The sequence below is a fragment of the Saccopteryx leptura genome, chromosome 9, assembly GCF_036850995.1.
Source record: "Saccopteryx leptura isolate mSacLep1 chromosome 9, mSacLep1_pri_phased_curated, whole genome shotgun sequence".
Taxonomy (NCBI): Eukaryota; Metazoa; Chordata; class Mammalia; order Chiroptera; family Emballonuridae; genus Saccopteryx; species Saccopteryx leptura.
Window position 1 is genome coordinate 91,455,876 of NC_089511.1, and position 21,077 is coordinate 91,476,952.

The following is a 21,077-nucleotide window of genomic DNA, read 5'->3' on the forward strand; positions in this document are numbered from 1 at the left end:
ACCTTATAAAAAAAATCAGTGAAAGACATGAGATTTGTCTTAATAAGTATGCATTATAAATGGAGTTATATCCTTATTTATAGGTGAGAAACTCACTATTGTTAAGCCTAATCCGGAGGGACCCGAAACATTGAAGACACGAACAAAGTCCGTCAATTACACACCAAAGTTTTATTGTCTAGCTTGGCCAAGCGGCAGCTCCTCCAAAAGTGGTCTGAGGGCGCGGCGTGCGCGCGGCCCTTTGTTCTACTTGGTTTTTATAGTTTTGTAAGTGGGAAGTACAGAAGCAAAAATTGTAATTAGGAGCCTTTTACCACTATTTGTTATAGTCATATGTCCTTTAACATGATAGGACCATGTTCCATTTGCAAGCCATACATCCTTTTGGAGAAAACAAAATTTACAAGTCAACAAAATGGCAGAAAGATATCTTTTTACATATTAAAAGGCATTCCCATATTATCTAGTGTTTATCTGCCATCTCTCTGTCCAAAGTCACACGTGTTAACTACACGCATTTACATAGGAGAGGTAGTTTCCGTGGGGACAAAGGCCCGCAAATGGCTCATAGTTATAAGAAAAGGTTTATTTTGGCTTTTCTCTCCCTGCACCTGGCTAGCCATTCACTCCTTTCCCCACAGGTGTGGTGGAATGTCTGGGGATCCATGTTTTCCTCCCCTTTGCATTTACAATACGATGCCAAGGGCCATCCTGGTTATGCCAATCACACAGTACAGAGACTACTCTCACAATTTCTCTGCACACCTTACCCAAATTAATAAAATGTTCTCCAAGCCTCTTAAAATATTAATATTAATTCTGTAGTTTTTGGTACCTTATAACACCTGCGGATGTAGTGGCTCAGTGGCTCCTCAACTATTACAAAACAATTTTCCCCAAGCAATCTGTACAGTTATTATAATTTCAAAAACAACAAAATCCAAATACAAGGCAGTCCCAAAGTCTATATGGAACAAACATCCAAGAATTAAGGCATTTTTAGAAGATGGCAGGAATCATTCTATCATATATGAGAGCCGATTATAAAGCTACAAGATTAAAATAGCAGGTTATTGGCAAAGTTAGATAAGTGGACCAATTAAACAGAACACAGAGCCCAGAAACATTTCTGTAATTACATGGAAATTAAATATAATGTAGAGGTGGCTTTATGAATTAGAAAGGATGAACTATTCTTTTAAGGGTATAGCAAAAATAACTATCCATATAGAGTTTACAAGAGAAATTATAAGAATGTAATTGTGACCTTAAGTTATTAAAAGGGTTCTTAGATAAGTAAACAAAACATGGAAAGACTGAATTTTACTATAAATTAAAATTTTCTGTATAATAAAAGACATCATGAACAAAGTGCATATATAGATGTTCCAATTCCTCACGTTTCTGTTAAACTAAAAAACTTCTCAGCCAAAACAAAAATACTATAATATACCTAGAAATAAATTTAATACAAAATGTGTAAGGCTTTCATGAATAAAGTTATTAAAATTTTATCCATGAATATAAAATATTTTAATAAAGAGGTCTATCATGATACTAATGGGAAAAAAATATATATTAATTATAAAAAAGTTTGTTATCCTCAAATTAATGCATAAACTAATGCAATTCCAATAAAAAGAGCAATCCAATTTTAGAAGAACTTCATACATTGATTCTAAGACCCCTAGAACAGAAATGCACCCAAAGTCGAACAAGTGAGGAGTGTGGCTGGTGGAATAAACAGCCAGATCCACAGTCCAGAAAAAGGTCACTTACCATATAATAAACTTGACCTTTCAAACAAGTGAAGAATATTCAATAATAGTTGGGACAATTGCCTTTTCATTTTTGCTGGGGGAGGGGGGGGGGAGGATGAGGAGGAACCCCAGAAGATAAATAACCAATAGTAAAACTAGACAAATATGACATGAACAGGCAACATAAAATTGCGTATATATAAAAAAAATTGAGTATCTATCTATAAATGACCAAAAGTAATCAGAGAAATTCAAGTTAAAGCAAGATTATTTTCAACCACAAGACTTAACAAACAAAAACAAAAACAAAAAAAACACCTCTGGAGACACCATTTTCTACTATTAGCAAGGGTGTAGATATGGGTCCTGTGAATTGAAGAACAGTTTTATTACAGTCATTAAAATTAAAAATATAAACAAATTTTAACCCAGCAATTCTATGAAAGTAGAACTGTAATTAAAGGGATGAAATGATGTCTTGCATACAATATTAAATGAAAAGTTAACTGTAAAAGAATAAGGATGGTATAATCCCATTTATGGAAATCACAATATAAAACAAAACTAGCTGCTATAATAAAGACTCCGAAGGACAGTCGTTTAAACAGGCGTTTATTTCGCTCCTAAGCAGCAGGTGGAAGGATACAGCTGAGACCAGCAGTCCTGTCTCCTCACCCTCAACACGTGACTCCTGTCGATCACCCGAGGTTCACTGTCCCACTGGCACCTCGGTCAGCAAGAACAGAGTGACAAGAGGAGTGCACACCCATTCCTTAAGTTCTGCTCATGTCCACCGCCTGGTCATGTGGCCACAATCACCTTCACAAGAGGCCAGGACAGTCCTTACCTGAGCAGACACACGTCAAGACAAAATGCGGGTACTTTACCAGTAAGAGAAGGAGGAAATGGACGTTACCGCAGTAGTCCCCACCATGCGTCTGTGAACAGTGTGAGAAAGTGCACACACCACACATAGTGCTCATCTTTGGAACAGGGACAAGAGTTGGGGGAGGCAGAGCAATTGCCTGAAAATTTTAAAACAGTATATTTACAGACTAAGGAATTTTTAAAATTTCACATTTTACAATCTTTCATTTGTACCTTGATACTGATCTAATATGTTAAAAGCATATAATCTATCTACAATGTACAAAGCTTTTAAAGTTCCCAAAATTAGATTTTATCTACACGAGTCAAGTTACTCTCTCATTAGAACCATTACATTTAAGAGCACATCCCACAAGCCTCTCACTCCAGGAAACATGACCAGACTTACAGGTCAGGGACACTGAGACATCCACCAGGCAGTGACCTACCCACGGTCCCCACACACCAGTGGTTGAGACAAGAGCTGCAGTGAGGACCGCCTTGCTCTCACTGCATCATCACTTCTGAAAGCATTTTCTACATGTTATGAAGGCTGCAACTTCTCCAACACAGTGTAGTTTAGATTTCAGATATGATGCCCAAACACTTCACACATTAACTGCAAACAGGAGTCTCAGAACAAGCCTATAATTCTCTTATAGGCTAACTGTTAGTGCCGGTGGCTGAGGGCAAGCAGGTTCACACTGGATTCGGATAGATGGAAAAGAACTGTGGAGCCAGAAAGTGTTAGGCCATTCCATTTAATAAAGTCTCACAACAGCGGACAAGCACACAAGCAGGGGAAACCGCCTCTCAGGCAAACAAACAGCAAAACGGCCCCTCACAGTGGCGGGCAGGCCACCCGCCATCAACAGTCCCCCATCTCTCATCTCTCTTGAGCGCAAGCACCCATATCTTTATGTAAGCTATGCACATGGGCCTCTGCCACGTGCTCACGCACTAATCAAGCAAAGAGCTTACAGCTGGTAAACCAGCTGCCCCACACTAATGATTACAAAAATAAAAATAAAAAAAGGACTTCTCAGAAAACAAATAGTGATGAGTCTGACTCCCTTCTGAGCCAAGTACTCAAGTTTAGGATTTATGGAGCTGTTGAAAAGTCTTTTCTATGGCTCCTAGGTAATGATGGCAAATAAGGAAAATGACAGAATCTTTCTTCTCTAATGCCTTCACTGGAAAGGCAGGAAAAAAGTGAACAAGTCAGAATTCCCCCTCCCCCTCAAAAAACCCAGCAGAAAATCCTCATAGTAATCAAATTTCTATAACATCTCCCCTCAAAGAGGAGGGGTTCTTGGCACCAGCTTTTTAAACAAAATCTCAGAATAGGAAAGTAAAACCAAAGTCTTCCAACTCAAGCTGCATGCCGCCTGCAGAGGCTCCCTCGACCCCCACTCCCAAAGCCCTCTGCCTGAAGGGCAGGGAGGGACACACAGAAGTCATGGACACAGCTGCTCACCTCCAGCAGGAGTATGAAGTAACAAAGTAGAATGGGAGGAAGGCAAGCGCACTATGGAAAGATCAGAGGACAAAGCGAGCCTGAGAAACAGACCCAAGAAACACGGAAGATGCACTTTTAACAGCTCTAGAAAAAAATTAAGGAATGCAACGAATTGAGAAAACAAGACTTCAGAGCTGAGATCATAACATAACAATGAGAGGAAATAAAGAAAAACAAAGCTAAGGAAACAAAATGAGGGTCAAAACGACACCGTCATAGAACTACAAACACATAAACAACATCTAGACACAGGCGCAACTGAAAATCAAGCCCCTTCAACAGGACAGTCATTGTGAACATGAAGGAGAAAGAGATGGGAACAACAGGACAGAAGGTGACTGTGGGGCAGCTGTGTGAGGCTTGCTCACGGGGTTACCAGCTGCAAGCCCCTTGCTTGATTAGCGTTGTGAGCACGTGGCAGAGGCACGTGTGCGTGGCTTACGTAAGAGAGGAGAGACTGGGGATTGCAGATGTCGGATGGCCTGCCCACCACTGTGAGGAGCCATTTTGCTGTCTGTTTGCCTTGAGAGACGGTTTCCCCTGCCTGTGTACTTGTCCGCTGTGGAGAGACTTTATCAAACGGAATGGCCCTAATGCTTTCTGGCTCTGCAGTTTCTCTACTGTCTGCCTGAATCCAATGTGAACCTGCCTGGCCTTGGAGACCAGCATTATAGTGACACACCAGAACCAAGCTGCTGCAGAGAAAGCAATTAGCACCATTAGCAAAACAGACAATGAATAATATAAAAACGTTCATCACCTCTCATCACGAAAGCAGAGACAGGGCGGGAATGGTCACTACCTGGTAGCAGCGGCCCACCTGGCTGTGGTCTGGAGTGATGTTTGTGTGCGTGTTGGTTGTGTTATCTGTACTTTTCACTCTACCTGTTTTTTTGTTTTTTAAGATAACATTTCATTTTTCTAAAACCAACAGTCATTGTAGGGACGATGCTTAAAGTCAAGCCAGCATAAAACTGAGTGTACTACAACCTCCTACAAACACGTCTTATTACCAAGCTATTTTATGCTTGACTAACAAAAACACCTGACAATTTAACACACCTTAAAACAAAGATTGTTTAAAGGCAATTAAAATGAATCAAAAGATAACAGATCTGATCTTTTGGGGAGTGGCAAATACTAAATTTAAACATTTAAAGAATCTAAGCAGCAAAAATAATGCTGTTACCAGATACTGATAAATTAATTTATTGAATAGGTCTGACTGAATATAGGTTTTTAGCACCAATAAAAAAAATTTGAGATTTCTCATTTACAGACTTATAAATAAGCAGTGACGTGCCCCTGAGAGCATCTTTTGGGGGGTAAATAACAAACATTTCCAAGGACTGTTAGGCTCTGATTTTACAGTCTGATTCATACTACTAACAAAAAATTAATCCAAGTATTCTTAAAACTTTTAAGTTTCAAAGAATTTCTTCTTCCTTAAAGTTTTAATTACGAGGTAGCTACCATTCAAAGTAAACATCAAATGCAGACAACCTCTGTTGATAAACATGATTACTAATCGTAATAGTTGGAAATTTCCATTTAAAAAGTCAATTATAAGTTTAGAAATTAATGTTAATTAGCAGTATTCTGGCTTTAGTTTCCAAATTCCTTCACCACCGGAAGTTCTATGAAAAGTGCAGAGGTTTCTCAGTAGTTCTCGGAAGACACAAGACTGTGAGACAGACAGCCTGGACTCGAACTCCTGCAGGATCTCCTGAGTGCTGGCCTGCCCGTCCACACGGGCCTGGAAGGCAATGAAGTTTCTCACGTCTACCAGAAGGTCATCATGCTCCGTGGCAGGGGGTGGGGCGGCGGCCTCTGGCAGGTGCAAGCTGTCACTTCCGAGGCGCTCGGGCAAAATCAGGTGGTTTCTAGCTCTCATTTTCGCCAGCAGTGAGGATGACGTGGGGACCCCGGCGGAGGGCTCTCCATCTTCTCCTTTTCCACTGAAATGCTCAGCAACATGGTCTTTTCCATCCTTTCTCATGATGCCACCCTGAAGAAAGAGACTACTGCATTAATACACTGAATTTCTAACTTATGGTTCCACCAATCTCCCCAGAGCCTCTGAGGGCCATAAATAACACCTGTGCCCAGGCAAGGGTGGTCAAGTTAGTTGAGAGAGTGAAACACCATCAACCACAGAGGGAGATGAGGTCAAACATCTGAATCCACCCACTAGTGTATTTCCTAAAAAACAAGCACCCCCGCAAACTACACTATTCACATCATCACCATCCTGAGTGACAAGAACGAAGGGAAGAGCAGAGCCTGAGGATGGGCTTTAGGAGACCGCCTTTAGGGAGGCACAAGACCCGTGGGATCCTCCTTACGCTTCCTGCCAAGTTTACCCTGATCTGACAACGAAGGATAAACAACAATATCACAGCCTCACTTCTTTTTCTTTGCTTTTACAGCAAGTTATTCTTTACTACTTCATGCCTCTTGTTCTTTGCTACTTATATATACTTTGTTTCCTTAAAACAACAAAAGTTCTCTATTCTTAACTGTGCTCATGTTAATCCAAAGTAAAAGTCTGAACCTGGGAGCTTCCAAATGTTACAGTAACATATCCCTTCACCAGAAAAGACCAGAGAGTGCTGAACAGCCTGGTCATTACTCTCAGCTAAGCACTCAGGGCATAAGGGAGCTACAAGACGGGATGAGACCCACATGGTGCTCGAGCAGCCAGGAAACTGCAGACAGTTCAAGGCAGCTTTCTAGAGCTTTACTCCAAAGGGTAAGTAAGGATCCGTGGAACGGGGACTGAGCCTCTGGGTGGGGCCGGCATATGGGCAGAACATTAACTCTCTCCCCCACGCCAAACTTATACCAACTTTCTAAGGAAAAAATAGATTGTGCCACAGATTCAGGGTTCAAGCCTTTCTATTTAGGAAGTCAGCTGTCACTTTTGGATTCAGGTGAAAGTGCTTCATAAGTCAGAGCACACAGCACAAATATTGAATATAAGGTGTCATGCTAGCGTTTTTTTCACAAAGGAATTGGGTTAAATTCTCCTGGCAATTCAATCAAGTATTTTCACACACGAAATGCAAACAGGCTGTCACATTACCTGGCACTTTTCCTTTGCAGATGCTGAAGAAGGACGCTGTATAGAGAAGCTTGAATTCCTTTTCTGACCAAATCTACTCCTAAATAAGGAAAAGAATCTTAGTAGATAAAATGCCTGCCTTTGTGGCTTATGAAAATGCCTTTTCAACAAGTAAACTCTTCTTGGGAAAATTTTCTTCTGTAGGACTCTCCTTTCATAGTCATGATTCTGATTCCTCTACTTTATTCTCCTGGGAAGTCACTGCTGCATCTCAAGTAAGAACCAATCAACATCCCTATTAACATGTAATTGAGACCACGTTCAATCCTACTTAGGAAAATCCTTCCAGGAGAGTACACTGAACAGCACAGCAACTGCTGACTACTGACAACTGGCTAATCATCTTAATAAGGTTTAATCATGACTCAGCATCTCGTACTATACTGCTCACAAAAATTAGGGGATATTTCAAAATGAATATGAAGTGATAAAAAAGATGCATTTGATTTTTTTTATTAAACAAGAACATCAGGAAAGCAAAAGACAAGTCAAAGAAAGTTGTTTGATTATGCAAATGAGATGCAAAAACAACTTTTATTTCATTGGTGAAAATGCACTATAGGAAAGGCTGAAAGTACTGGAGTATCTGCACATTCCCGGATCCCCTAATTTTTTTGTTTTTGTTTTTTACAGAGACAGAGAGAGAGTCAGAGAGAGGGATAGACAGGGACAGACAGACAGGAATGGAGAGAGATGAGAAGCATCAATCATTAGTTTTTCGTTGCAACACCTTAAGTTGTTCACTGATTGCTTTCTCATATGTGCCTTGACCATGGGGCTATAGCAGAATGAGTGACCCCTTGCTCGAGCCAGCAACCTCAGGTCCAAGCTGGTGAGCTTTGACTCAAACCAGATGAGCCCATGCTCAAGCTGACGACCTCGGGGTTGAACCTGGGTCCTCCGCATCCCAGTCCGAGGCTCTATCCACTGTGCCACCGCCTGGTCAGGTTTGGATCCCCTAATTTTTGTGAGCAGTATATTTTTATCAACATCATCCCTTAAACAGAGATTATTTCTCATCCCCAGAAAAACTCGCTTTGGAAAGCAGGAGAGGAGAGCGAGAAGAAGGTAAGACTATCAATGTGCTTCCCAAGTCACAAAAGTGGCTGACCCCGTCCCTCCCTGTGGGATCTCCACTCCTACAAATAAACAGGGCAGGGTCCACCCCGCCCTGACTATATCCAGAGCCTGGACAGATGGACCTGCTCACAGCATGGCGGCATTAAGCTCTTACTTCATTCCTGCTGGAGTACTGGAAGTGCCCCTGCATCCAGTCCAGGCGGGAACCCCAGACCCTGCTCCTAGACACCACCGGCGAGAGAGCCGCAGCGCTTTCAGGGCATCCTGTGCCACGCGGGTGGCCTCCGCCTCCACAAGCACATAGTCGGGGCTGGCTCCATCCACGATGGCATCGTGTTTCATGACACTGTGCACGCCAACTAACAAGCACAAAGGATACAGCAGCGTGTTATTTCAGGTTGTGAACAGTCCTAGCTCTTCCTCTGTACAGTCTAGCATGTTCTGGTGGAGAAAAACAATGAACGTTTTCAGTTGCTGTTTCCCAAGACCAGGAGCTGCACACGGCCGTGGCTGTCTGTCTGAACCTTCCCTGCCCTGTGAGGTGGAGACTACGACTAACCCTGCATTACAGGGAGCATAATGTTTGATCACAACTTCAACATATTCTCTTCCCACATACCGAGACAATTTGTAAATCTTCTATTAATAAATTCTTTATTAAAAGGAGCAATATAAATCAGAATTGTAGAATTTCTAAATGTAATGACCATGAAAACACTACATATCAGAATAATTCAAGGGTGTTATCAGTGGAAAATTCATAGCCTTAAATACTTACACATCAATAATAATAGAATAAAAAAAATTTTCTAAGTCAAATGATTTTATAAAAATTAAGTCAAGAAATACACCAAATCACAACAAAAACAAAAACACAAGAAAGAAATGAAAATAAAAGCAAAAATTAATGAGGTAGAGAATAATCATGGATCTAATTAAAAAAATCAAAATCTTGGTTTACTGAAAAAAAAAATATAGACAAACCACTACCTTAATGTAAGAAAAAAAATGGGGTGGGGGGAATATACAAAATTAGAAGTGACAAGGTGGGAATTATCTTGAAACACAAGCAATTTAAGAAATATCACAAGAGTCTTTTCTATGTCTCTATGCAGATGAACTTGAAAGCGAGACAAAACAGCAAACTTCCTAGGAAAGCAGACCAGTCTCTGCAGAAAAGTGTTAACAAGTTATAAGAGAGCACCAGGCCCAGGCAGTTTCCCTCTAGAATGCCACATGTGAACCTGCCTTCTTGAACAGAGAACTCTAACAGCAATCTTCACAGTCCAAGTTCACATCACACTGAACACAGTGACTGCCAAGGCCTGAGCACGATGACACCCCCAGGGATGGCTGTGCTGCGCAGAGCAGCCAACCCTCCAGGGCTCTGAGCAATCGCGGACTCTGCTCCCTGACTCTTCTTCCCTGCGGTTAGCTGTCAGCTTCTTGCTTCCAGAGCGCCTGCCTCTCGCCACACCCCACCCTCTCTGCCCCATGGAATCACTGACATCTGTGGGAAAATCAGATAAACACCGCATACAGAGACATCTCCTCTTAATGCTCAGTGAGAACAAAGCCACTGGAAGCACTGCACCGTCCCATGAGGCTATAAATACCACTGTTCTCCCAAGTGTCAAATTCTTCTTGGGCTTCATAAAAAAAGGTGAATATGATTTTCAAAAATGTTAAAATTCAAATCTCAATTTTAGAAGAAAAAACATTTCCAGTGGAGAGGCCACTGCACTTTTAGTGAGCGCTGCTCCTGCTGGAAACGGCCTTCTCACGGTCTATTCCCAGCAGCTGCGGCAAATGCAACAAAACGGGTTACCTGATTTTCGAAAGAGCTTCTCTAAAACGTAATCATCACTGCTCTGCTCCTGGGGCGCACTCCCACGCTCACTGCTATGCCTCTGGTACTGCCTCTTCTTCACCAGGTGTGGGACTCGAATGCCTTCGAACTTGGCGTCTCTTCGACACCTAGACTTCCTGGACTTTTCTTCCAGCCTCAGAAGTTTCTCCTGGGTCTCTTCTGCCACACTATGTTTTGTTTTTGACTTACACTTAAAAAAGATATTTTCCATTTGTTCACACTCCCAACGTGGTTCTGTTTCAACCTGGCAGTTCTGTCTTTTATCAGAAAGACCTTGCTTTTCATCGATGCTCTCCTCAGCAGATGTCTGGTACATTTTACTGGTTCTTAGAGAATGTGAACACTCCCCATTCCCACTCAACACAAATGAGTCCTGCAGTCTAGACACCACGCCTGTCTCCTCTCTAACCCCATCACTGCCAGTCACTTCCCCAGCTGTTTGAGGAGCTTCTCTCAGAGGAGCGTCTTCACTAGATGTCACTGCGTTTACATCAGCCTCTCTAGCTGCAGACTTCTCTTCACATGACGTGCCGTCATTAGCAGATGCACTAGAATCAGGAAACTTTTTGCATATTGGAACATGCTGGTCTGTCCCATACGCTAGTCCAGGTTTTCTTGTTAAATGGCGTTTGGTTGTCTGAACATCTGAACCAGTTCCTGTAAAAGGAAAAAACACACTAATATTACATTTCATAATTCTCACATAATTCACTCGTTTAAGTGAAGTGACTTTGTGTAATACCTGCGAAAATGGCACTGGTCTCAGTGCCCTGGGCCGCGTCGGGACTGGTCAGCGTGAACAGCTCATAAAGATCGTTGGACTTGAAAAAGCGCTGCTGCTTTGGGTCTTTGAGCACTCTGTTTGTCAGAAACTGCTTGAAGATTTGTCTAAAAGAGAAACATTAAACTGGTATATGACAATATTTAGCTCTACCTCAAAGTTCTGATTACAAAACAATATGAGATATGATTGTATGGATATCTTAAAAATCCCCAAAACTTTTTAGTTTAAAAAATTACAATCCAGCAAGTACATAACACATCAGGCAGCCTCCCATGTTTCACAGAATTTAAGAAATAAGAGCTTATTATTATTCATACCCAATGGGTGTTTGCAACTTCCAAGATTCATCATATTTTAAGCAATACCTTTTCCTACACATTTAGGTGACTCTCAGCCTCCCTAAGCTGAAAAGAGTCAGCCTCCTGACTTCTGGACTGAGGTTCTCCTGCCCTACCCTACGCAAGACCCTCCTGTGATGGGGCTCCGTAAGCTCTCAGATGAGCCTTACAAGGTCTCACTTAAGAGCTCTCTCAGCAGCTTCCACCCACCAGCCCACACTTGACGCTAGAGCACCACACTACTGTCACTCCTGCCCAGACATCTCCACAGAGCAGCCCCTCCTCGTCCCTTATTCTGAGGCTCAGGCATGCACTTCTAACAGAAAGCTCTCTCTCTCTCAAGACTCAACTCTCACATTTAGGCCCGGAATAACACAAACCACCCATGAGTGGCCCAACGCACAGGGGGAGCAGGGGCCTCCCTTTATGAGCTGGGATGTGGCTCAACAAAGTCTGCAGGAGGGGTGGGGGAGAAACTGGCAACATTTCCTCTCTACTGTAACAGTTACCCTTGCTTAATCCCCTACCCACTAGAGAGAGAAAGGTGGAGGGTGAAACAGGTGTCCTGGTCAACTTTTCTCGGTGGGTACCTGAACCAAGGCCACCAGAACCCCCACACTAATCACACCTACATGCTATGTGTCAATACCAGTATGTGAGCATTTTAGTTCTGCCACTTCTATAAAAAGAAGAAAAGAAATGATTAAAAAAATACCTTTTTTTGGGAAAAAAGATGGCACACTATAGTAGTAAGTAGGGACATTTCTCTTAAATAACAATATAAAATTTAAACATAAGCAGTCCTTGAAGTTTAATAAGTAGAAAAATGGACATGTTCAAAGACATTTTTTTAGAAACTCACAATAACTCATTTGGGTTTATTTTAATAAAAAATATATAAAAACAAAACAAAACTTTTAAATAAACCACATTATTCCTCAAGTTATAGCAACTATTGCTCCAAGATGGAAAGACTTGTTAAAACAATGCTTTTATTAAAAAAAAAAATTTCTGCTTGAAAGCTTGCCGGGGTCCTGGTACACCCTGCACAGGTTGCAGCCAGAGAGCAGATGCCAGTCAAGGCAGACGTCCGTACTGACCGGTGGTAAATCTTCTCCTCAATGGTGCCCGCAGTCAGGAGGCGGTACACTGTCACCTGCCTCTTCTGGCCGATCCGCCAGGCACGCTCACGGGCCTGCAACAGAGAAGAGACATGTCTCAGCAAGGCCCCAGGGACAAGCACTGACTAAAAGAAAGAAAGATCACTGGCTGCTTCCTTCTACTCACAAAGTTAAGAATTTTGCCTAATGAGACTAAATATACCTAAGGCCTATTAAGAAGATCAACAGGCAAGTGACAAAGGAAGACGGGTATCTCTACCTGAAAAATAATGAGTGTGTCTAATATCACATCCTCACATCTAATATTTCAGCTCAACCCTGGTGATGGATGCTGTGAACAAACTGCCGGAAGGCTTCCTTCAGTGGCTGGAGGGTGTCTTCCTTGTACTGATGTGAGGGAGAAGCTAACACGAACACTAGAGACACAGCCAAGTGCTAGCACTAAACTACAGTTGGCCTTGAGCCACATGCTGATCCCAGCATAAACATGTGCGTATAACTTCTGACTCAACCCCAAATTAACTAACAGCCTACTCTTGATGGGAAGCTTACTTACAACATAAATGGTTGATAAACACATAATCTGTACATTATATGTATTATATACTATATTCATACAATAAAGTAAGCTAGAAGAAATGTTACTAAGAAAATCATAAAGACATACATTTACTGTATTTATTGAAAGAAATTCACATATAAGTGTACCCACGCAGTTCAAACCTATGGTGTTCAAGGTTCAACTCTACGTCACCAATACACTCCTTTTAAAAAGAGACAGACCTGTGTGTCTGTGCTTGGGTTCCAGTCAGGGTCGTAGATGATGACTCTGTTGGCCCCCGTTAGGTTGACTCCAAGGCCACCCACTCGCGTGGTCAGAAGAAACACAAATACAGATGTGTCCTAGAGTAAGACATGCGACACTCAGTATGTACATGAGACCAGTCGGAACTCTCCACCTGCTTTCCCACATTCTACATATGGAACACATTCCTGATACCAGGAATGGGTTACTTCCTAAAGACCTTCGGCTGTCAAGGTGCCACCTCTCAACTCCTACTTTTAATATAAATATTAGTAATATGTAAAATTACATTTTCAAGAAAAAGTATACACATATTAATAATTTTAAATATACACATCAATACTCCAGAAATGCACAGAGTTAAAAGCAAAAGCATGCCTGTACCTGCTCCCCCACCCAGGAATCAGCACTGCTCAGGCAGGAGCTCGTCCTGCCCTCGACACACAGCAGCACTCTCTGACTTGACTGTCAAGAGTTACCTTATACCTCATTGTATCTCGTGATCAGTGGCTGTCGTGAAGCTATTGCAGTAGTTCCATCCATTTTGAGATAGGAATATTTCTGGGCTCTAAGGAATACTTCAATTATGTCCAACATCTGTTAGGGAGAGACAGTGGAAGATGAGTTTAAAAATCAAACACCCCCCCCAGCGAGTACTCCAACATTTGTACAAACAGTCACACCTTTCCACATGTCTTAAATTAAAAGGGTTTCTTGCTTTGAGGTAGACAAATGATTGCTACAAGGGTATTTCTGGTACTTTTCTGCTATTAATTCTTACAGGTTTTGTAAATAGCTGGGCATTTATTTGAAGTAGGCCCCAAACTTGCCCACACCCCAGAATCACATTGGTAACTAAGTCTTTTTAAAATACCAATTCTGGGCACCAAATCTAGAGGAAGACCTAAGCTCCCAGAGAGATCTGCAGGCTAACAGTATCGGAGGTAGGCCTGCATTTTGTAATTATTTTTGTGGACTGTATCCCATATTTTGAATCCTTGGTGATAAGCTATGAAGAACCACCGTGTTTCCCATAGAAGACAGGTGTGCTCACCTGTCTGGACTGAGAAAACAGCAGCACCCGCTGGCCCTGCTTGTGCCATATCTTCAGCAAGGACTCAACCACGATCATCTTCCCAGAACGTTTCCAGTATCCAAACTGGTCTTCCTCTCGCTCATCATGTGAAATGCCTCTGAGACTCTTTGGGCCTCCAGAAAAGAGATCAGGGTGGTTGCAGATTTTTCTCAGAGCAGTAAGTCCAGCAAAAATCTGTGACACAAAAGAATTATGTGCACCCAAGATTATTTCATGTAAACTCATATTCACTCAGGAAGAAAGGGGAGGAGGCTCCTCACTATGTAATGCAGACTAAGAAGTAATTCTTCACTAGTTTCTTAACTTCCTCCCTAATCAGAGCATCTCAGGAGCTGGAAGAAATCAACCTTCACTCTTCCTCTCCTGATAGGACAAGTTCTCTAGACAAAAAAAAATTCTATTGGGCCAGACATGTCTATAGGGGTCATAGTCAATTACTGGTGATTTATTTTCCCTCAAGAAAAAAAGGTATGCAGCTCACAGCATTAGAAAACCTTGATATAAAAAACTGATTCATCTTTTAAATATAAATAAAAAAGGTCATGCCCATCTAAATTTGAAATCAGTTATGTGACTTAGCAAATGCATTACAGTCCTAATTACCTCATTAAAAGTTCTATAACTTGACTCAGAGGTTGAAGTTTATTTTTTTTATTTTTTTAAATTTTTATTTATTTATTCATTTTAGAGAAGAGGGGCAGAGAGAGAGAGAGACAGAGAGAGACAGACAGAGAGGGGGGGAGGAGCAGGAAGCATCAACTCCCATATGTGCCTTGACCAGGCAAGCCCAGGGTTTTGAACCAGCGACCTCAGCATTTCCAGGTCGACGCTTTATCCACTGCGCCACCACAGGTCAGGCCACAGAGGTTGAAGTTTAGCTTACCTTTACGTTAGTATTATATCAGAAAATATATCTGCATGGAAAGTACAGAAACGGAAGATATGAAAGAGAGTTCGCTAGAAGGACCCAGACACAGGTGAGTGCCTGCCTGCCCCCCCAGCAGGGGGGGGTCTCTCACAGCTTCCGGAGTGACTCACATCAAACTTACCAGTGCAAGAGCCCAAGCAGAAAAAGATAAATCATAAATTAAGCCAGTAATTGGAGAGTATGAAGAGTTTGACCAGTAAATAACAGTTAAATAAAGACTCTATAAGAGATCTGAAATAATCAGGAACATTGCCAAAACTCCCCCAAAGAGACATCTTAACCCATATCCCTTCCATTGGCCTATGCTACCCAGAACAGCAGTCATAGATCCACGTCTGCTCTGCACATGCAGTGCAGCTTCTCTAAACTTAGATGTGCCACAAATGTAAGATACAGGTGACCCTTGAACAACACTGGTTTGCACTGAGCGGGTTTCTTATATGTGAACGTGTTTCAATACTTGTAGTCGGCCCTTGTACCCAGGGCTTTAACATCTGTGAATTAAACCAACCATGGACTGAACACGGTATTTTGATTTGAGGCTGGGAATCCACTTATGGGGAGGGCTGACTGTAAGCTCTGTTCTATGCCATTTTATATGAGGGACTTGGGCATTCTTGAATTCTGGTATCTGTGGGTAAAAATCTCCCTCAAATACTGAGAGACAACTATAGTTAAGTTTCTGAGGAATCAAAAGTTAAAAGCAGATTCTTTTTTTTTTTTTTTTTTTTTGTATTTTTCTGAAGCTGGAAATGGGGAGAGACAGTCAGACAGACTCCCGCATGCGTCCAACTGGGATCCACCCGGCACGCCCACCAGGGGCGATGCTCTGCCCCTCCAGGGCGTCGCTCTGCCGCGACCAGAGCCACTCTAGTGCCTGGGGCAGAGGCCAAGGAGCCATCCCCAGCGCCCGGGCCATCTTTGCTCCAATGGAGCCTTGGCTGCGGGAGGGGAAGAGAGAGACAGAGAGGAAGGGGGGGGGTGGAGAAGCAAATGGGCGCTTCTCCTATGTGCCCTGGCCAGGAATCGAACCCGGGTCCCCTGCATGCCAGGCCGATGCTCTACCGCTGAGCCAACCGGCCAGGGCCTAAAAGCAGATTTTTGACTGTGTGGGGTGCCAGTGCCCCAACCCACGCAGTTTTGAGAATTTACTACAAAATAAAAAAAAAAATACAGGCAGTCCCTGGGTTATGAATGAGATAAGTTCTGTCGGTTTGAAAATGTTTATTTCCAGGCACAGAAAGGTAAACATAAATACTATGTTAAGACAAACATCTAAGTTGTATTTAATAGGCAAATGTACCTGTTCCAACTTACATACAAATTCAACTTAAGAACAAACCCACAGAACCTGTCTTGTTCATTACCCAGGCACTGCCTGTACCTCAATAACTATTTTAAAATTTTGATTACCTATAAAAATGGATTTCACCATTTTTCTTTACCTTTTTTAATGTGACTACCAATTTTACATCACACGTATGGCTTGGGTTCTGTTTCTACTGAATAGTGCTGATCTATACCATCAAAGGCTTCATATCTTGGAAGCATATGAAGATAAGGGGAAATTTAGGAAAAATAAATAGATGCAAATAATTTTAAAACTTCCAATTAAAGACAAAATAATAAATTATAAACAATAGTTAAAAGAACTGCCAGGACTTAATCTGGAGGAAAAAGCATGTGGATGTTAGGGAACATAGGTAGCCATGCCACATGCATTCATCTCTGTTTCTTTTTCTAGAGAGAGATAGGGACAGACAGACAGGAGAGGAGAGAGATGAGAATCATTACCTCATAATCGTGGCATCTTAGTTGTTCACTGATAACTTTCTCATACGTCTTTGATCGGGGGGCTGCAGCCAAGCCAGTGACCCCTTGCTTAAGCCGGCGACCTTGGGATCATGTAGATTAGTGGTCGGCAAACTGTGGATCGCGAGCCACATGCGCCTCTTTGACCCCTTGAGTGTGGCTCAAAGGCTAGCTTAGGAGTACCCTAATTAAGTTAATAACAATGTACCTACCTATATAGTTTAAGGTTAAAAAATCTGGCTCTCAAAAGAAATTTCAATCGTTATACTGTTGATACTTGGCTCTGTTGATGAGTTTGCCGACCACTGAGATGATCCCAGCACAGGATCAGCAGTCCACTACAGATGCTGTCAGCCAGTGCTCCTCTTCCACTAGACCACACAGTGTTGGCCTCAAGTGAAATGTAACACTACTTCAGTGCAGACAGGAAGGAAGTGGGCTGGAATTTAACTGTGTGGTCTCCTACTTCTGTAAGGCTTCCAAATTAAGTGAAGGCTTACACCAAAATGCTCTCAAGAGAGTAATCATAAGCCCTGACCAGAGCTAGTTTCCTTCCTCCAATTTCTCTAACCCTGTCATGTGACTGACCTGCATCTCTCCATTGAGAATTCTGTAGACTTCTTTGGAGTCAATGAAATTCTGGTAGACTTTCTGCTGCTCATCGGTGAGACGGCAAAATAAGACCTATGGGGGGGGGGGGGGGGAGGCGGACAGAAACTATAATTTCCAAAAAATTTTAACAGGATAAAATAATTAAAATATCAACAACATTTCCTAATCAAAACAGCACAATGTATGCATTTTTAACAATGTATCTCTTGTTTAAAAAACAAAACAAAATAAAATAAAGGCACATCTCAGGAGCTAAAAAACAAGTACAGTTCTACAGTTCCCTCCTCTCACCAACCCCCATTTCTGTCATCTGTCCACATCTTGGTCCCCACCCCACTGCCCCGTAGGTCCCTGAAGACTGGCTTGCTGCTCACAGGAACGTCTGGGACTAGGTGCACAAGCCTCCCTCCACCTAGCCAACAGCTGCTCGACCGGCTCACCTGTGTCCCTCACCTGTACTCGCCAGGAAGCCTAGCCAGGGACTGAACCTCACCTGGAGTCCCCAGAGCAGGGCCCCAGGTTCACCCTGCCCTCCCAGCCCCACTGTGCCAACCACTCCAAGTCATCATGCTCCCTTGACTTGGCTTCTCACCCTTCTTTTCTACCTTCAAGTCCACCACCACCACCTCATAGCTGGACTTAATTCCTTGGCTGGTCATGTTCCCAGGGAATCTTCCTTAGTCACCCCTCAGCCACCTGCTGCATCCTCCCAGTAAACTCCCAATTCTCCTGCTTCTCTACTCCTTTCTCCTAAGTGCTGAGCACTGTGAGAGAATGCCCTCACCAGGGCAGCATCCTGCTGCTGTCGGCCCTGGTCCCCTGGGATCCTCTGTGCATTCTCTGCCCAACACCTTCTGCAAACCCAAAATGGCTGTGACAACACTCGCCACTCTCCCCAAGCCACCCATCTACCTTTGTCCTAACCTCTACTTAAAAACTAGTTTTCACGCCCTAAAATGTATCCACTTCTTCATTCACCTCAGTCTTTTCCCTTTATTCTCAGAGCAATAGGCTCCTGTTTGAAATCAAGAGCAACCCTTCAATCTTCTACCAGACCTAAACCTTCATCTTCCTCAGGAAAGAGTCCCACCCCTGAGCCTCTCCAAAAATTGAGGGGGAAACTCCTTCAAAGTGTCACGTACAATCACCATCTCCATGTCCTTGCTTTCTAGTCTCTCATGGACCCACACAACCCCAGAGGGCACTTCTGCTGACACCACTGAACCTATTATGGACGAGGTCGCTAATAACTTCCTAGTTGCCAAACACTCCAGGGTCCGTGACTCTGCTTTCCCTGGCCCGCCCCTTGCCTTTACATAGGCCTCCAGTCTTCCCAGTCTGCACATGACCGGTTGGCCCTGGTGAGCGGGTCAGCAATCTGACTACTTCCTCTGAGCCCTCTCCTTGCTCCTGCCCTCCAGCCACATCGGCCTCCTTGAACGTACTGACACTGCCCTACTTTCCATCCACCTAGAATGCTCTTCCTCCACAGTCTCCTATAACTCCCTCCTTCACCTTCTTTAGGCCCTGCTCACAGGGCAGTTTATCAGAGAAGTCTGCTCTGACCACCCTTAGAACCGTCTGCTTCCCCAGTCCTCGCCCTCATCAGCCCATCCCCCACACCCCACTCCATCTTCACCTCCACACTTACTACCACCAGCCATCTGATATACTTATTTATGACTGTCTCTCCTCAAGAAGGAATGTGAGTTCCGTGCGGGCGAGTGTTTGCTTCATTCACTGCCATCTCTCAGGCATGTGTGTCACCTAGCACACTCTGAAACGTGAATGAACTGGGGACTTGAGGAAAACAGAGAAGCTTAGAAAGAGTACTGTGGGATGTTAGTGAGAGACCTAAGCCTGTGGACAGAGAAGGAGCTCTGCCAGGGCAGGGCCGCAGCAGACGCACCTGCTGCACGCTGGTCTACACAGTGTATAAGCCTGCCCCACAGCTCCTGCTCCTCACCAACTCCGCACGTGGAAGGTGGGACGGAGGGACGGGTACTTTAGCAATGTTTTGGTGACCCCTGGATTTACAGACCTGTTCGTTTTTATCTGGTAAAGAGAGGCTCATTTTGACATCTGACTTCATTCTCCGCAGTAGGTATGGATTTATGGTGTCTCTTAAGACACACGCACACTTATAAGCAGTTTTAACCTTTAGTAAGATAGAAGAAGAAACAATTACTGCATGGTTAAAGGATGCATTTCTTCTTACCTCTCAATTGATTCCAACACTCAAAAAAAGAATTTTCAAAAGAATGAGCAATGATTATACAAAACTGATTGGAAATGACTGGAAAATGGTTTAGAAAAATCAGGATAAGTTAAACACGCTTCAGGAGGTGGGAAGCTTTCATAATAATATCAGTAAAAAAGAACTTAATAACCAAAATACACAAACAAAAGAACAATTAGCAATCTTTCACCCCATTCTTCTTCTATACTTTGCTTTAATTATTGTTGTAGAGTTAAACCCTAAAGTAGAGATTTATTTGGTTCTCAGCTACCCTTTAGGGATCAAACTGCTTTCAAACAAATCTGCACGTATAAGCCTGTACTCTGCAAAAACTAGAAGGGAGCTGCTACTCTGTGAGCTGAAATCAAACACTGCTACGAGGGAGCATGGCAGTATGAGCCGTCGATGCTCAGCAAAGACCACTGCCGCTGGAGACCCCAGAGAGTATGTGCAATAAAGCCCTGTGAGCCCAGAAATGAAAGGTCCCCACAGTCTGAAGGGAGCACCCGTTCTGTAATGCAGTGTGGCCACAGAAGGTGGGACTAACTGTGTTAGAAAACAGACCCTCACACAGAAAACTCTCTACAGTCCACTGCAAGGCAGACAAAGATTTCAGTAAATTACTGATATTAAAAAACAATCTAAATAGGTTTAACAACCTAGTAAATTACTCTTTAATGGAACAAGAAAAATTCCAACCAAAGTTTAAATTTAAGAAGAGTAGCTGCAAAATGAATGAGAGGTTGATCATAATAAATACAGAAGAACTCATGTTACATGGTAAGAAATAAAACATTTTAAAAGACAGTAAGAATACCTCAAGTGTATAAACGTGCACATGCATGCGTGTTTCTCTTAGGTGTGTATGAGTGTTAAACATAAACAATAGGTTTTACAAGGACTTGCAGACAACCATAAAGCTCAGTATCATTTAGACATTGATTAAAATTACCTTTAAGATGATGATCAGGTACCTAGTACTTATTATGGGTTGTAACACAGAGATAGTTAAATTTCAGAATTTAACATTACAATCCAACCAAGGAGGCAAGTACTTGTTCAAATTCTTCCTAAAATACACATATTGTGTGTTAAGACTACACCACCTTCACCCCTCACCTC

The 21,077-nt window shown here is 42.7% G+C and overlaps 1 protein-coding gene across 3 annotated transcripts in view; it reads right to left on the reverse strand.

Moving 5' to 3' along the window:
- Nucleotides 1-790: 790 nt before the first annotated feature.
- The window catches only part of ERCC6 (ERCC excision repair 6, chromatin remodeling factor), a 79,579-nt gene continuing 59,292 nt past the window's right edge, over nucleotides 791-21,077 (reverse strand). For all 3 annotated transcript variants that reach the window (XM_066350263.1, XM_066350262.1, XM_066350264.1), the window contains 11 exons: nucleotides 19,758-19,874; nucleotides 17,693-17,788; nucleotides 14,323-14,538; nucleotides 13,755-13,865; nucleotides 13,247-13,366; nucleotides 12,443-12,537; nucleotides 10,963-11,108; nucleotides 10,179-10,877; nucleotides 8,505-8,709; nucleotides 7,232-7,310; nucleotides 791-6,154 (listed from right to left, as the gene is read on the reverse strand). In XM_066350263.1, the coding sequence (XP_066206360.1) occupies nucleotides 5,735-6,154; nucleotides 7,232-7,310; nucleotides 8,505-8,709; nucleotides 10,179-10,877; nucleotides 10,963-11,108; nucleotides 12,443-12,537; nucleotides 13,247-13,366; nucleotides 13,755-13,865; nucleotides 14,323-14,538; nucleotides 17,693-17,788; nucleotides 19,758-19,874 (2,304 nt within the window). In that variant the 3' untranslated portion in view covers nucleotides 791-5,734. The remainder of the gene's footprint in view (nucleotides 6,155-7,231; nucleotides 7,311-8,504; nucleotides 8,710-10,178; nucleotides 10,878-10,962; nucleotides 11,109-12,442; nucleotides 12,538-13,246; nucleotides 13,367-13,754; nucleotides 13,866-14,322; nucleotides 14,539-17,692; nucleotides 17,789-19,757; nucleotides 19,875-21,077) is intronic.